The following is an 18351-nucleotide window of genomic DNA, read 5'->3' as shown; positions in this document are numbered from 1 at the left end:
CTTTCTTTTGAACATTTTTTAAAAATTGAACTTTGAAAAAATCTTATCAATAACATGCACAAATGACATTCACAATAAGGAAGATCATAATATTATGAAGCATGAAAATTGATTTTGTTTTCTAAATATTGTTCTAATCTGCAACATTATAAAGCACAAAATATATGCAACATTGAATTCCAAACGCAAGATCATAATATTATGAAACATATAATTGATTTTGTTTTCTAAATATTGCTCTAATCTGCAACATTATAAAGCACAAAATATATGCAACACTAAACTCTAAACTCAAATCTTTTACTCTTTCCACTTACATGACACACTCTTTCAAATTGTAGTTGCAATTAACTTCCATTTTGTTATAATAGAAGTTCAAAAAGAAAGAGACTAAGTCCTTAGTTTATGTGTTCTTTTTGGTAAGCCTTACAGGCATTCCCTTGGTTGGAGTAGGGAGAGGATCCATAGTTATTCCTTCACTTGGATCCACTAATGACCAATCATATTGAGTTACAAGGTGGTGTATGAACACTGTAATTTGCAATTTAGCAAGCTCTAAACCTGCACACATACGAACTCCTCCTCCAAATGGGACAAACACATATGGTGGAATTGAATCTTCAAATCTGGATGGCTTAAACTTCTGTGGCTCTTGAAAACAGTCTGCATCATAGTGAGTTGATGCTGTCCATAAAACCTGAAAAATCAAAATTAAATTACATAAAAAAAGTTAATTATATGAAACACAACAATTCACAATATTTCTTACTTAAGACATTTGAATTTGTTGGTATAATTTTTTACATTGTATCAATTTTTTTTGGATGAAAACTGTGTATATTCTTAATTTGACATTTCAAATCACATTCTGTGATCTCTCATCAAAACGAAAATAATCACAGAATGTGATATAAAACGTTCAAATTAAAAATACATACATTTTTCTTTTTTAACAAAATTGACTCTTTGACCTTGTTCTAGTACAGACTAAGTATTGAGTACATTGTAAAATTCAGTTATTATTTTTGTGTGTGGTACCTTCCATCCTTTTGGTATGGTGTAGCCTTCGTATTCAAAATCAACAATTGCCTTTCTGAATGACCCAAAGATTGGAGGAAGCAAGCGCATTGTTTCTTGGGCTGCTCTCCATGTATATGTCATATTTTTTACATCTTCCCAGTTGAGCTTTTCTCCTGGTTCCTTGCTCTTCAGAATCTGCTTGTGTTCTGGGGTAGCATAGAGTAAAACATACGGTTTCAGAACATACTTATACATTAATGGTGCAATTTACATCCAGCTTATATGAAGATGTGTAAAAGTACATTAAGGAAAACTTGGTTTATCTAAACAAGTAATATTTAATAGAGATTTTTTCAAGATGAAATTGAAGGTGAAAGATAAGTTAGGAAGATTTAGAATGATATGTAAAGTTATTGTAATAGTTATATTTTATTTCTATATAAATAGTTATTTATAAATATCATTTAGTTTAATGGTTAAATGTTTATTTTGATAGAATGTTAATTTTGATCAAATGTTGATTTTGGTCAATAAAGATAAAATAAATATTTATTAATTTCTAGTGTAGATAAAATATAAAATTAGTATTGATTGTTTAACTATTAAACCTATTGAAACTTAAGTAAGATGTATATATAAACAACTTGAAAATTTTACTTTTGATTGTTTTATAGTAGTTATCATGTTATCTTGTTGTACATAGTCAATAAACAAATTATACTAAGCATTATTTTAAAATCATGATAAAAAGAAAGATGCTCATTTAAAAACTTCACCCTTTTATACAGGAAGTCCTAAGTTTAAATCTTTCTTAATTCATAAAAAGAAAAAAAGAAAATAAAAGAAAATTATTAAACTTTTCATGGAATAATTAGAAATCAAACCACCCTCTTCGTGACTAGTTCATCTTTGGTTCATGTGTGACTTATTTCCCAACTCCCTCCTTCGACCGCAATATGAGAGCCTAAATTGGTCTAACTTTATTGATATGGGCTTTGATATCATGTAGCATGAAACTATCAATCCTCTTAATGACAAATCCATCTTTAATTCAACTGTACCTCATTTTCCAAAGAAAATGATACTAATAAAGATAACGACTAGCTCACATATGACCATATTAACAATTTTTGACTTAAAATATATTTTTTATAGAGTAATTAGAAGTGAAACTTTTCATGGAGTAATTAGAAGTCAGACCTAAGACCTCTACCATAAGCCACCAGCCCTCTTGGTGACTAATCCATCTTTTGTTCAGATGTGGTTTATTTTCCAACTTCCTTCTTGAGCCATCTACCATGAAACTACCAACCCTTTAAATGGCAAATAATCTTTAATTCAATTGTACCTTATTTTCCATACAAAAAATTATACCAATAAAGATAATGACTCACTCAAATGAGACTATATAAATGGTTTTCAACTTAAAAGCCACTTTTTTATGGAGTAATAATTAGAAGTCAAACATTTCATGGAGTAATTCAAAGTCAAACTTAACACCTCTATCACAAACCACCAGCCCTCTTGGTGATTAGCCCATCTTCGGTTCAAGTGTGGCTTATTTTCAACTTCCTTCTAGTCTACAATGAAACTACCAACCCTCTTAATGACAACTCCATCTCTAATTCAACTATACCTTATTGATCACAAAACAATGATACCAATAAAGATAATGACTCACTCAAATGTGACCATATAAATGGTTTTCCACATAAAAGCCATTTTTTTATGGAGTAGTTGGAAGTCAAACATTCTCTAGAATAATTCAAAGTCAAATCTAAGACCTCTACCAGAAGCTACCAGCCCTCTTGATGAGTTGTCCATCTTTGATTCAGGTGTGGCTTATTTTTCAATTCCCCTCTTGAACCACAATGTAGGTGCTCAAAGAGGCTGATTTAATCTGGCTATATTGATCTGAGCTTCATACCATGTTATACCTTTTATAAACCAGCTTGAAGTTGAATCTATAACCTCCCATTTACTTTCAGGATGCTCTATCATGAAACTACCAGCCCTCTTAATAAAAAGTCCATCTTAATTGAACTCTGGAAAAACGATACCAATATAAATATTTTTAGACTTAAAAAACCAATTTTATATTTTGAATAAAATGTCTGTTTGAGTTCTATCCTTGTATTAAGTCTCAAGTAAACACCTTACGTAAGCAATGGTGACTTTTGATGGCCTCTACAACTTGATAAATTGACCTGAATATAACATGTTTCGATTTTCAGTGAAATATAATTCAACTTTGAATCAATTCAACTTGATAATTCAACTTTGAATCAATTAAGCTTGGCATTTGAAATATAAATCAAGCAACCTGCCTGCCCACCCACATGTCTAATAGCATACACTTGAACAACAACAGAACTTTATGTCTACAGGATCAAAATCTGAAAGTTGGGTCTATCTTAAACCATTATTCAATTACTTTACAGCTTCCAAACAGGCAGCAAAATTGAAGATCAAAGGAAAACAAATGTCAAGCTAAATATGTCATCAATTAATAAAAAAAAATTTTATATTATTTGATTTCGAGTGTAATCTGAAATGTTAATCTAAAAAACTATCATACAATCGAATTGAAAACGATAACACAAATATCAACTAATCAATTGAAAATGATAACACAAATATCAACTAATCATTTCCTGTAATACTATTTAATTTTGACTCTAATCTGAAATGTAGATAAAAAAAACTATCATACAATCAAATTCAGAAACAATAACATAAACAATTTAAATTATAGAAATCTAATATCATTAAGAAACAATTTTCATACCTGCTAAGATTTGTTCATAGCAATCATTGTGTTCCCTGAGAAATTTACACATCATGGCAATGGCATAAGAGCTGGTATCATGGGCAGCAAACATAAACAAGACAACATTATCCATGACCTCCTTATCCCTAAGCGTGTTACCATCTTCATCATTCAAAGTCAGCAACCTGGAAAACAAATCCTGTTCAGCAGAGGCCCTCCCTTCAGCCAGATCCCTACGCCGCCTCTTAATCAACGTTAACAGAAACTCATCAATCTTACATCTTGCCCACCTGGCTCGCCTGTACCTGCTCCATGGAAGATCAATGGGAAAAGCAAAAACACCCAACAAAACCTTCTCAAACAGATTCAACAAATACTTAATCTCATCCTCTCCTTCAAAGCCCAAGAAAAGACTACACACAGAAGTAAAAGTGAGCAACTTGGTTAAGGGATAAACAAGAACAACATCATTTCCTTTCCAATGCCTCTCAAAGTGATCTTCAATCACAGAGCTCAGTTTTCCCACAAAGCTCTGCAAAACATCTGCCCTTAAGCAGGCCATTACAGCCCCTCTCAGGCGCTTGTGTTCTGCACCATGTTTTTCCATGATAGATCCCTTGCCTATCAGATTTACTGTGCACTCTGGCCATGAGCTCATCACCAACTTGAACTCATGATGAAGCAGGAAACGATTACCGGCGGCTCCGGTGAAAACTACAGTGGGAGATCCCATCAACCCAGTCTTGAAAACGCTCCCATATTTTTGGATTCTGTTGCCAAAGAAATCCTCAAACACTCTATTACGTTTCTGGGCTCTGTAGAATTCTAATGTCTCTCCAATTATAGGGAGCCCCAGATTACCTGGTGGAAGATTAATTCTACCACTCTTGCTTTTGAAGCTCAAGATGCTAATAATGATTGTAGTTAGAATTGCTATTAAAATGCTTGAATAGCTAATCCATTCTACCACAGTATTATCCATTATAGGATCTTATAATGTTGCCCACTAATTCAAATGAAATCAAAGTTAGCAGGCAATTTATAGAGTATTTGTGCTGCAAATACAAGGTGCTCGGCGTAAACTACTGGTATTTCCTCCATGTTATGAGTTTACTATGTGGCTCATGATCTGCATGACTTGTGTTTATATATTAAATTCAAGGACAACTCAGCTATTGAGCAAGCATTTTTAAAATTTGAAGTGTTGACCAAGTATATAGAATTTGGATTTGGAGTTGATTTGATTATATGCATATAAACCCAAGGGCAAAATTTAACATGGAGGAGATATTTGGTTTATATCTTGCTTGATTTGCTTCCATCGGTGACCAATGTACATTGAACATGGTTTATAGATATTATTAAGATATTAAGGGATGTAAATTAATTGGGTGAGTATAATTAATGAAGGTTTTAAATTAATTAATCAACTATAATTAATAAGAGTGATAGTATGTATTTTGTTTTATTAGAGAAAATCAAATAGATTTTACATCATGTTTCTCACGTTAAAATTTGTAGTATTCTTATTACTAATGGGGATATAAATTATAGCTATTCTATTCTAGGAGAAAATTGTTATTAAATAATTCCCATTCTATCTAAAAGTAATTTTCGCAACATTCTTTAATCTTTCAAAATTATCATTCATAAATGATCTATTAATCAAAGGAACGAGGCATGAAACATACATTTTTTCTTTTTATCAACCTTTTAAGTATTAATTTAATCTCTCCATTTCTAAGTAACTGAAAAATTTTAGATGCGCCTTTAGTAGATTGTTGATCATAATTAGGGTACATTTTGACATTATTGGTAGATTATTGATCACATTTTACTTTTCCATCATAAAGGTGAACAAAATAGTACTACTTTGTTAGATTTCTAAGATCCTTTGATATTGTTCCTAATTATCTTATCGTCAAAAGGTTGAGAGCTTTTTTATTTTGTTTCAATAAAATTCTATGAAAGCATTAAAGGTCGTTATTCAACAACCTATGGCACTTCTTCAATCATCTATAGTAAGCACTATTGGAATTAAAGTAGGGTTTCTCACTATCCCCATTCTATTTGATATGTGTATTGATAATTTGGAAATGTTTCTTCTAGATGATCTTCTGAGAATTGATAGGTCAATTACATGGTATACTTAACCCATCATTGTTGTTTATTGATGGAATTATTATTAACTAATAAATGACTAATATTTTATAGGTTAATTTAGATAAATTGAATATTTTTTGTAACAAAAAATATTTCATGTTAATTTGAAAATGTAAATCTATGTTATCAAGAATTTCTATCATAGAGAGTGCCAATCTAATTTGTTCACCTTCCAGTTTGATATAATTTCTTAGGTCTCTTCCTATACATATCTTGGGGTCACATTCAAAGGTCCTATATGATTTCTTCTATTTTTTTTACTAAGGAAAGTCATGCTAATTGGAATTATTTAGAAAGGACTTGATTTCAACTTTTGTTCCAAGATGCATGTGCTAATAACTTGTATTTTTTTATACTATTGTTCAAAAATAATTCTTTAAACCTTGACTTTCTCTAAATGGGACTAACTAGGCTCACCTACAAATATTCCAACTATTGTTTTCTTAAATAATTACGCAATGAATAAAACACAATACCTTAGTGCAATGTCCAAGTTGAGTTTGTACGCAACTATTCAAATTACAAATTATTTTTAGAATTTTATTATTTACACAAGCTATGAGAATTTTTAGATGTCCTAAAAGGTACTTCTATGTATTCTTGTACTATGCTTACATTTTTCACTTTGAAGCTCTTCAAACGAGGTCAAAAATATCTTTTAACTAGTCTTATTTCTCTTTCACAATTCATTTGACTTCGTATTTTTAATATACCTTTAGTTACTTCACCTTTTGTCCACTTTTTTTTTTTCCTAGAGGTGTACTAGGTTCTCACTCTTGGATTATTTTGTTAGACTTCATGTTTAGTCTCATTATCTTTTGTGGAATATAGTTGTGGACATCAAAACTACTTTTATTTTAGTGTTATTTTCATTCCAACAATAGATTGATCACGACTTTAGTGGTCTAATGAATTCTATTATAAACCATTTTAATTATATCATCATCATGATCTTAGTTTATGTTATAATTGAAATAAACTAAATTTTTAATAAAATTATTAAAATATTCAAGTTACTACTCTAGGGGAAATATATTAACTATTGAACTCCATCCTTAAATCATTGGCTTTCTCATCAAGGGATTAGTAGTAATATGAAGTTCACAAGACCATGTAGCATGTAACATGTAACTTTAAATATATCATGATTAATACTTAAATCAATTTAAATTTACCTATACAATACTTAGAACATATAGAAGAAGGTGTTTGAAAATACAAATATTCCTTTCTTACAAAATAATTCAAATCAAATAGCTTGATCTCATCTCCAATGAGTAAAATAAAGAAATTCAATAGCGAGGTACCTCAAAATGTCCATAAGTAAACTCTATTTAATTTAGTAATGAAAAATGTTTTAGTGCCCATTAAAACAAGTCATTTATTGCAAATAATTCTCTAGAAAGTGACAATTAAAAAACAAGTACTATCTATTTTCCTTGTTAACAAGATTGTATGAATTTAATTCATTGTTTAGAAATCGAAACTTTGATAAAGAAGCAACTAGGATAATTTAACAATAATATTGTTTCTAACTAATTACAAATATCTCTAATCTTGTGATAAAGGTCTACTTCATATAAATAAATCACTCTATATAAGATAAAACTAATCTTCTCTTTTAATAAAAGATTTTGCAGTTCTTATATATATATATATATATATATATATATATATATATATATGGTAAGTTATCTTGTTTATGTCAAATTGAATTATGATAGCAATGTCTTAGAGATACTGAAGAACCTCTAGAACTCAATCATGTATCATAAGACAACATAAAAGAACACTAATAAAAGTTGCTTCAAAAAATTAAATAAGAAATCAAAAGTAATATAAATCTTCAAGCCTTCAAATCATAATTCAATATCAAATAAGATCTCCATGTATCAAAAGAGAATCTATAATCATTTTTATACATAGTAAAGTTTCATAACATTAAAAAATCAACAATATCCTTCAAGATGCTTGGTAACTTTTCTAGTGTCTTTGACTCAACTTAAAGTTTCTTGACAAATCAATTTTCCTCTTTTGTCACCCGAGAGATATGGCTTTGCCACCATGCAAGGCGAGAAGGTTGAGAACAAAGTCTTAATCCAGGAGGAGCAATTACGTATAAACAATGAATACCCATCCATTTTATAAGGCCATGCTTGTCGCGAGGTAAAGCCTCCATACATTATAATATATATACAATGTATATCTGGACCGATCTAGAGACAACACAAAATGCGTTCTCGTGTTATTTTAGTGGTAGTCTGTAAACTTTCCAACTTATATTTGCTGTCCTATCTAATCAATTGGTGGAATAGTCAACACTCATTATCTCATTTTCTTCTCCACCCCACAATAACAACTATCAAAATATTCTATTCCTAAATAAGGTATAATATATGATGAAGAAGAGACCAAAATTGAAAAAAAAAAAAATTAAAATCTTTTTTCACAGTGAATCTCAGGGACACATGTCTCAATATGAAAGATTTGACAAATTCTAAATTAGTATTATTAATATTTAATATTTGTGTCATATTGCTTTGTTAAAAGTGTGTTGGCATGCATGTTGCCACTAGGCATGTGAAATGCCAAGACAAAACACCAATCTTCCTCATGATTTATTAGTCAGTTTTCATTGTATAGTGGATGATAAAATATTTTATAAATCAATGTGTCATGATTTCAAGATTTCCTAATATAAGGATGTTTGCATGGGATTTACAGGTAGCCATTTAATTTAATTTACTTCTTCCAAGAAAGCAAGAGGGGATATATGTATAGTAGGAATTATAATCATTGAAATTTGTCTATTTATGTAATTTTTTTATTTTGTTTTGTTTTTATTTTGAGTTAATATTATGTATGCGTATAGTGATAAATGGTGTGATTTTATGATGTTATAGATTATTTTATTAGTTGTTGTGTATTGTTGATGTATTTATTTTGTAAATTAATGTTTATTTCTATTAAATTTGAGTTTGTTGAATCCTTGTGTCATTAAGTGATTGATAAACATATGTTTAATTTGTTCTTTTATGATGTTTAAGTGAGTTGTAAAATTACTAGTTGTATATCTTTATATGCAAATTAGAGAATCCTTATTTCATACTTAAAAATACCTAAAAAATGAATTAAGAAGGCAAAAGCACAACAAATATTCAAATAAAATGAAGATTATACCTTACTTTTAGCAAGAAATATGGGGACACGGACTGGAGTTCTGAGACCTAATGAATTTCTTGAGTTTTAGTCTTATTACCTAGACTCAATCCTATTAGAAGAATAGGGAATTAGATCTGGATAGAAGGTTAACTATCTAACAAAATATTAAGAACATACATAACCAGTCTTAAACAACACACACTAAGCTTTGACTAGTAAAGCTTAGTGTGTGTTGTCTCAAGTGGACCATGTTTTGAAATTTTCACTCCTATTTCGTCGAACTATTTTTGGTGTTCATGAATGTTGGCTCCAGTTGTGTTTTTGTCCTTCCACTACAATTTTATTGCTCCCAACTGTTGCCTCCTTTACCTGCAAGCTCAATTATTATCCATCTTGATAGCCGTGAGACGTGACCTTACCCTGAATCTCGAATAACAAATTTAGGGAAGCAATCCTAAACAACAAATTTAAGGCAATGTAATGCCTCGCCATGAAACCCTGAAGGGATAAAGCTAAAACACAAGAATAGAGTGCAAATTTTTTTTTTTAAAGTTAAAACAGAATAATGATACATTGAATTATCATTAAGTTCAAATTACACAACGGAAGACTTAACTAACACCTAAAGAGTTTCCCAACAAGATTACTTGATTCAACACTTAACTCAACTCACGCTAATTAAACCAATTAAGTTGATTAACTTAATGACATGATAATACTTTAAACAAAGGATAAATTCGCTCGGTAGATTAAAAATATAGATAACATGATTAAGTTCATCCATTACAATTTAGCCACACATTACATCCAATCTTACATTTAAAACATATGTCATGCATCTAATTTCCTTACATACTTTAATTGCATTAAAAATAATGAATACTTTCCATTTTACCAACCTACATTCTTCATGATCCATATTATTGCATTTAATAAGATAACTACATACATGCATTTAAGATTAACATCATCTAATCCACATAATACATTTTAACCATGATGACATCCATACATGCTAAATAAAAAGGAAACAAGTGAACACAAACACCACATAACACCAAATTGATATCAGATTTCGCTCCTAATGGGCTACATCTTCGGGTCTGTTCAACTGCAAGACCCCTCTGATAAATAATAGGGTGAAGAATACATAAGTTTCATGTCCATTACAACCAGCCAATTAGGCATACATAAACAAATAATACATATGATCACATTGGTCCAATAGATACATGAATGATCCCAGAAAAGGAAAAGGATCCATCTAAACATGATAAGAAGCAATCTCAAAAGAACAATTGGAGCACCTACGAAACTAAGTCCTCACAACCCATCATAAGCAACCCATGGTCTAACATGAATAATAGGTACTCTTAAAGGCATAAACAACCAGATATGACTCCACAACAGTGCTCCTAGCAAAGACAACACAGACTGCACACTAGCGAACATAACGGACAAGTGTCATCACATAACTTGGTATGGTTACCCTACCAGGCCTCCATAGGTCCCGACCCCATCTACTAGGATTACCCTGGCAACCTTTCCCAAACCTCTGGTCCATCCAAGTCTCATGTGGACCCAACACATCCTTTCATGAAAACAAGGTTGTTGGTTTGCCATTTCAAGTCTTCTCACTACATGTTGACCCTGTACTAGCCCTCATCCCATGCGTGAGGCACAATTATCTTACTTAGTGTTTTCATTAACTAAAATCTCTAATATGCTATTAGGTTATCACTTGTTTAGACACACTTTCGATGGGTTACCCTGAAACCACTTTGGGCACGGCCCCCACTCGAAAGCCACTCTTCCATATGACACTAGACCATAATCAAACGAAACTCCTAAACCAAGTAATACATTAGGACAAGCATATGGAGTTCAATGCGGTAGGGATACCCACTTAGCCAAACAAGTTTTCATACGAGGTGCACTAACTAGCGGTTCTCTGACAAGAGACATGACCAGCTACAGTCAATCACATAGCAACACCCAACACTCACATAAAGGACATGACCAGATACAAAACCATCACATGAAAACAGTCAAAACTTGAGTTTAAGGACATAAGCAGATACCAAAATAACCATACGACAATATCCAACAATTACAATCAAGAACTTGCCATTTCTTAATCAAATTTGAATACTGAAAATTAAACACGCATAGACATAAATCTGAAATGACAACCTTCTTCCATATCGTTTAAACATTACAATCGATCCAATTTTCTAATAGATCTAAATTTATTGTGATTTGTCTACCTTGTCTAGGTACATGTCGCCCATGGTTTACTAACTCACTATAATTCAATTTGCATCATAAAATAATATAAATACTTCATCATGATTTTTCAAACCAAAATCACATTAACATAATTATAATTATATGCAAAACATACAAAGATATAATTAAATATATATTAATTAACCAAAATTTGATATTTATTTTCCAAAATAAAATCATCATTCCATACTTGTTCGAAACAAATTATCTAATCTCATATTTTCCCAAATCCAAGATACACTTTCCAGAATATGGAAATATACATTTAAAAAGAACTAAAATAGATCATCTTTTTTTTTCCAATGAAATAAAATTTCCTTAATTCTAAATAAAACAAGCTTAAATATTAATTAACATATATTTATTAATATGCATTAATTAATAATTAAATAATAACCAAATACTATTTAATACACTTTGGAATTAAATAATATTAAAACTTTATTTATTATTTTTTCTGTAAAATATATATATATATATATATATATATATATATATATATATATATATATATATATATATATATCCTTTTTGTTATTTAATTAATAATTAAATAACCAAATACTATTTAATACACTTTGGAATTAAATAATATTAAAACTTTATTTATTATTTTTTTCTGTAAATATATATATATATATATATATTGTTAAATAACAAAAAGGCAAAAGAAATAAGGGTAGACCCACGTGGGCCTCCCTTTTCCCAAGGAAGGGATTACGGTAGGGTTGCTACATTTGGTAGCGCGCTGCTACCAAATGGTAGCAGATGCTACTTTTGGCAGCGCTGCTACCAAATGGTAGCAGATGCTACTTTTGGCAGCGCTGCTACCAAATGGTAGCAGGTCGCTACCTTGGGTAGCGTTGCTACCATCCCACGTGGTGGGGTTTTCCCTACCACATGGGGTAAAAAAAAATTCTTTTTTATTCATTAACTTTAAAAAATAGAACCCCCCCCCCCCCCCCAATTTAATGCACAGTCTCATACTAAGACCAAAATTAAATAAATTTCCAAAATACAAGGATTTCCATTATTATTATTTTTTTAATAACCAAACCCAAAATAGATAAAATTGGGCAAATACCGTATTTCGGCAAATGGAATTAATTTACACACATTTATCCAACCAATCCCACCAATATTTCCAAACACAAACTAATTTCACAATCTAAAACTTGAATTTGAATGCATTCATTTGGAGTTTTAACAAAATTTTATTGTGAACAGCCAACCCCAATTTTTTTATTTTGACATCAATTTGAGCAACCAAAATTTGATATGGAGGTTGGGAATGAAAGCAAGGAGGGTTTATATTTGAGATTTAACTACAACTCTTCCATATTCCACAAAATATATGATATTTTCAATAAGCACAACCAAATTTCTTCTAAATCAAAACAATCTCTTTTAAACAAAAATCAAGGAGATAAACAAGAATCCAACCTTTATCAGCAATCCTAGGAATGAATTGATGAAGAACCGAACCTGCAAGCTCAAGAAATTCCTTCTCCCACAAATGCCCAAAATTTTCCATTCCAAAAAATAACTCTCCAAAAATCATTTTTTTGGTTTAAAATATTTTCCTCCAAATAAAAATCATTTTTCCCAAACAATTCAATATGCAAAAATTGCTTTTCTTCCAAAATTGTTTTTCCTAATTGAATTAAAACTAACATTTCTATTTCAAAATGCCAAAGAGGGTAAGATATTAATTTTCAAATTTATATTTAACCTTTTCTTTCAAAATGCATATACTTAATTAATTCATCATTTAAAAATAACCATTTAATCAAACTTGCTACAAACATGAATTTAGCAATCTGATTATTGATTAATCACACAAAGGGGTCCTATTTAATTTAGTCCCTTAATTTACTAATGTGTAAAAGAGCACATTTAATCAAATTAAATACTTAGGATTAAATACTCAATTTTACCACACGCAACCCAAGAAAGCCAAACAAATACACGACCTGCATACCCAACCAAAGGGGAAACTGACAGACGACTGACTATGCTCACTTGAGTATGACTAGGGTAAAATGAGGGTCTTATGACTACCTAATCCAATTCCTTAGGGCCGATAAGTTACACTCAAACCTACGAATCCAGATGGAGACGAACCTCGTACCTATGTGGTACTGTACCTGCAATCTCCTGCAACCATGAACCACATATGCATACATATATATTTAATGAAAGTGTTAGCCTGAGATTAATAACATGAATCAGAAGAACAACTAAACTTACATAAGAATCAATGTGAAAACAAAATTTGTAGGTGCGCACGATAATCATAATATCTGACTATAACATTGCATCATGGTACATCAACCATTTGAGAAAGTCACTTAAAAAGTCAACCAAGGTCAAACCGATTTTAAAATCTGATTAGGGCAGGGGTACTACATCCTCCCCCCCTAGGTTCTAACTTACTCCTGGAAGTCGCAAGGCTAGAAGGACACATGCAGCACACATTAGCCCTGAAACTTATTTAACAAATATCAAATTGCACATATGAATCCTTTCAGAGATAAATGAAATTTTATTGCTAAATCCTCTACGAATGCCATTATCCATTGGTAAGATACATCTAAATCCATACATTTCTATAACATTCTAGGAACTATATATAATCATAGCAGTGAAACAAGAATTTTCTTCCTTTCATCACACCAAATTAAAGCATTAAAGAGGTAAACAACAATTACCATACTTATCTACCAAATATGACAAGAAAACATGCCATCATGATCAATTTCTTTTACCAATCCATCCTCTTCATAAAATTTTATCGCATAGAACTAGCTTCAAATTTCAAATTCTACAACCAAGTTAACTTCATGAAATAAGAGCACATATAGAACACAATTGTTTACACTTTCCAGACATATAAAAACCTTTCCAATGACTATGTCCCATAACATAGTGACAAAATAACACATTTTACTCCATGATTACACATAATATCCATCCACATAACTAGAACGTACAACTCAAAAGGCCACATGTGAGCATGTCTAATGCTTGGTCCTAGATAACATGCACGATCAGCATCTCTATGTCTGATCTCAGAACAAATAACATGATCATAAATATCCAATATCTCACTCAAGGGCTTGATGGTGCTAGGGCACACCATAGTCATGCTACCTTCCATACAAGATCCTTGTGACCATCCCTTGTTGAGTAAGGTGATTAGCCTCTAAGAGATAGTCACCACACATAGGTAGGTAGTGGATCCTAGCTACATCACAACCTCACATACCCCCATCCTCAAGGTTCCCTACGTCTACTTCCTCATATACACTCAACCAAGACCATCTCATACGTCCTTGGAGAGGAATTCACATTTCAACACAAGACCAGCATACAAAAACAATAAGGATAAACCAGTTTAGCCACCAAAATACAAATGAATAAAAATAATAAATCATCGATTCCATTAGTAAGGCAAGAAAAATCTGGAATTGCAACACCAAATCAAGTAAGGAAAAGATCGCAAGATCATGGCTAAACCTTCAAAGTCAAAATAGAATAAATTTTTGGTCCAAAAAGAAATAAATAAGAATATCATAATTTCACATAGCATCATTATGTGACTAGCATCTAGCCACCAACGAGGAAGGAGGGAACAATCATCTAGCTATCGCAGTAGCTCATCGTGTGGTGCAACCTAGTCACACATCCACACGGCATGGCAGTGTGCACCACGATATCACCCCGCATCACGTCGTCATGTGGCATGGAAATACTCCAAGCGGAGAAGACACGCAATGGACGTATCCCGCATGGTAGTGTACCTCACAGAAAAAGGCACGAGCAAGTCACATCTCGCATAAAAACATACCTCTTAGGATACTCGCCGTAAGCCAGGGGTACACATGGCTAAGGTCCACCCACGTGTCTACCAATGCCTGCTAACTGGTAGCTCATGTAGAAATAACATACCTTTAATGAAGACAAGGCAAAATATCCTCCAAGATACACCTTCACTATGCTCAAGAACTGCCATCAAAATGCTCAAATAAAAGAGGGAAAAGGGATGGCACACATAAACCATATAAGTTGGTTCATCAAAAAGGGAAAGTATTGAGTACACCCTTAATATAGTTTCATTATATAAAGTTATATTTTTCCTCGAAATAGAGAAGCTAAAGTTGTTTCGCACTGACATTACTTGTACACCAAAAAATACTATTCAACGAATGGTGACTCCTAATACTACCCCTTTACATACTAAGGTACCAACAACCCACAGTTTGGTACTCAATAGGGTAACAAATAAGCAGCATCACATAAACAGTATGGTTTCCCATGCTCATAAGTAAACATATCCTCCATGGTTGATTACTTAACCATCCCATGGGCACATATAGCAAGCACTGGTTTCTTACAATACACAACGAAAGCACCAGTATTGGTTTATTCACATTTACGGGGAGTACTTTTCAATACCCTATCATCTACTCAAGGAAGGTTTTAATTATGCTTACCACATGAATAACTCAATAGAATTTATTCAAGGTACAAGTACTATAATTATTTACAATTCAAAATTACATAAGGAAGTAACATCATTCCTATATCTTTCACTAATTCCACTAAGTATCCAAATTCACATCACTAACCATGCAAATTTTCTTTTCGAAGCTTAAGACTTCCATCTTTCAATATGGAGCGAAAATGCAAAAATATAATTTTATATGCTTTATATACATTCTATTTAAATCAATGCATTCTTTAGTAGCATTTCTAAAAATCTTATAATCTAGGTAAAGAGAAGGAGAAGAGAGTTTGATAGTCAACCCATTTCATACATATGCACAAAATTAACAAGATCACACAATCATGCTAAAATTTCTCACTATAAGCCTATCATCTTAATTGAACAGTTTTCATTTCGTTGTCATTTTAGAAGAATGCCAATTAGCCTAACATGACATCTCCAAATATTATGGTTGCAACTGAATGTCCTAAATTTCCAAAAAAAGAAATCAAGACTGACAATCATTTCGATAATGCAAGATCTCTTATGAACACTCACTACTCTTAATTAATACGAAATATATCATAATCTGAAACTTTTCATCAAAAATCAAAGTACAATAAGGAGGTAAAAGAGGAGTTGTCAACTAAATAATACATATTTATGCATGCACATCAAACAAGCTTTTCTTTTGCACTTTCTATTCATACTAAGTCAATTATATATGTCCAAAAGAAAGTCCAATATAGCATTGTCTAAATAGGTCGTCAATTGAGTCGGTATTATGAAACACATAAAGAGATCTTTCATGGAACACATTAACACACTCTTAGCCACTATAACATGTTCCCTTTTGACACATCTTATTACAAACAAGGCAATTTCACATAACAATTGTTCATACATAATCGCAAATTACCTAAGATATAAATTCCATTATGTTACTCCTACAACACACATGGAGAATTCTTTTATGAAAACATACAATTTCCTCCCAATAACCAATATGAAATTTTAAACCCATATCCCTCTTATTATCTAAATGCACAGTAGAATCATTAGGCTCACACAACGGTTCAAGAAGTCACAACCTTTCTCTTGCAATTAGAAAACTTACATAAGTGATAAATACACATATAACAAACATTTTAATTTCTATAGACAAAGAAGAGGAAGGATGATAACCATTCAAATCGCTACATCATAAGTAGTCAACATCTACCATACAAGTCCTTCAAGTTAACAACACTAAGCTAGGTCATAATCATAATACAAGTGCATTAATACTTCCATATTCAGGAAAAGCACTGACCAACCCAGATGTATTAGTCTAAAGAGTACAACAATCAATAAGGGAGGTACATATGACTCTCTCTGAATAAGAGTAATCATAGACCAAGATATCTAATAAGAAAACAAAGCACATATATTCACTCAAAAGTACCAACATCAAGAAGGTGAAAGCAAGGTGTGAACACACATGTTACACACAATTAAGGTTTGCTCGAAAGAATATGCAAAAAGAACAGAGTACGAGTACTTAAGATCTTCAAGATCCTATGCCTCAATCACAAGCATACAATAGGAGGGCAAGCATACAATGTAAGGTCTATACACCTCACACCAACTAAGGGCACAAGAGACACCAGAGATCCCAGTGTTTGCAACATTGGCTCTGATACCAAATGTAATGCCCCGCCAGGAAACCTCGAAGGAATAAAGCTAAAACACAAGAATATAGTGCAAATATTTTTTTTTTTAAAATAGAATAATGATATATTGAATTATCATTAAGTTCATATTACACAACGGAAGACTTAACTAACACCTAAAGAGTTTCCCAACGAGATTACTTGATTCAACACTTAACTCAACTCACGCTAACTAAACCAATTAAGTTGATTAACTTAATGACATGACAATACTTTAAACAAAGGAGAAATTCGCTCAGTAGATTAAAAATATAGATAACATGATTAAGTTCATTCATACATTATTATTTTAAATTATTTATTTTGTATATTTTTTATTTGATAATAAAATATGAAACATAAAATATAAAATTTATAGTAAAATATATTTTAATATAAAATATTAAACATTCAATTCAAAAAAATATAAAAACATTATGTAATATAAAATTTAAGATTTAATGTCAAATATAAAAGATCTATGTTTTTTTCACAAAATTGATTATTATTTTAATTGAAAAAGAACATAGAATTTAAAATGAACAAAATATAAAATGTAGCCTGTTAATGGGCCTGGAAGGGTTGATCCTTTCTCAGATGTGTCTAAGAAAGTTAAATGGGAGAAACCAGACAAATGATGGATCAAAATCAATTTCAATTGAGCATCAAAAGGTTTGAGAGTTTTAGGAGTAGGATGTGTGGCACGAAATGAGTATGGTGTGATTATGGCAATTGGAGCTCAAAAGTTGAAGGACGTTCAACTAATA

At 31.4% G+C, this 18351-nt stretch overlaps 1 protein-coding gene across 1 annotated transcript; it reads right to left on the bottom strand.

Annotated features, from left to right (window-relative positions):
* Positions 1–267: 267 nt before the first annotated feature.
* Positions 268–4787, bottom strand: LOC131035231 (cytochrome P450 716B1). Its single transcript, XM_057966894.2, has 3 exons — positions 3809–4787; positions 1039–1226; positions 268–697 (listed from the first exon to the last, which is right to left on the bottom strand). The coding sequence occupies exons 1-3, from the start codon at positions 4770–4772 to the stop codon at positions 404–406; spliced, it is 1446 nt and encodes a 481-aa protein (XP_057822877.2). The 5' UTR covers positions 4773–4787; the 3' UTR covers positions 268–403.
* Positions 4788–18351: the final 13564 nt, after the last annotated feature.

The sequence above is a fragment of the Cryptomeria japonica genome, chromosome 5 (assembly GCF_030272615.1).
Source record: "Cryptomeria japonica chromosome 5, Sugi_1.0, whole genome shotgun sequence".
NCBI classification, from domain to species: Eukaryota; Viridiplantae; Streptophyta; class Pinopsida; order Cupressales; family Cupressaceae; genus Cryptomeria; species Cryptomeria japonica.
This window is presented reverse-complemented; position numbering and strand designations above follow the sequence as displayed.

What these genes read in the sequence shown, in the direction of transcription:
- LOC131035231 (XM_057966894.2), bottom strand. Translation starts at nt 4,772, where the DNA reads ATGGATAATACTGTGGTAGAATGGATTAGCTATTCAAGCATTTTAATA. An exon ending in CTATGAACAAATCTTAGCAG is followed by an intron (nt 1,227 to 3,808) that starts GTATGAAAATTG and finishes ATGCTACCCCAG; the next exon opens with AACACAAGCAGATTCTGAAG. An exon ending in CCATACCAAAAGGATGGAAG is followed by an intron (nt 698 to 1,038) that starts GTACCACACACA and finishes TTGATTTTTCAG; the next exon opens with GTTTTATGGACAGCATCAAC.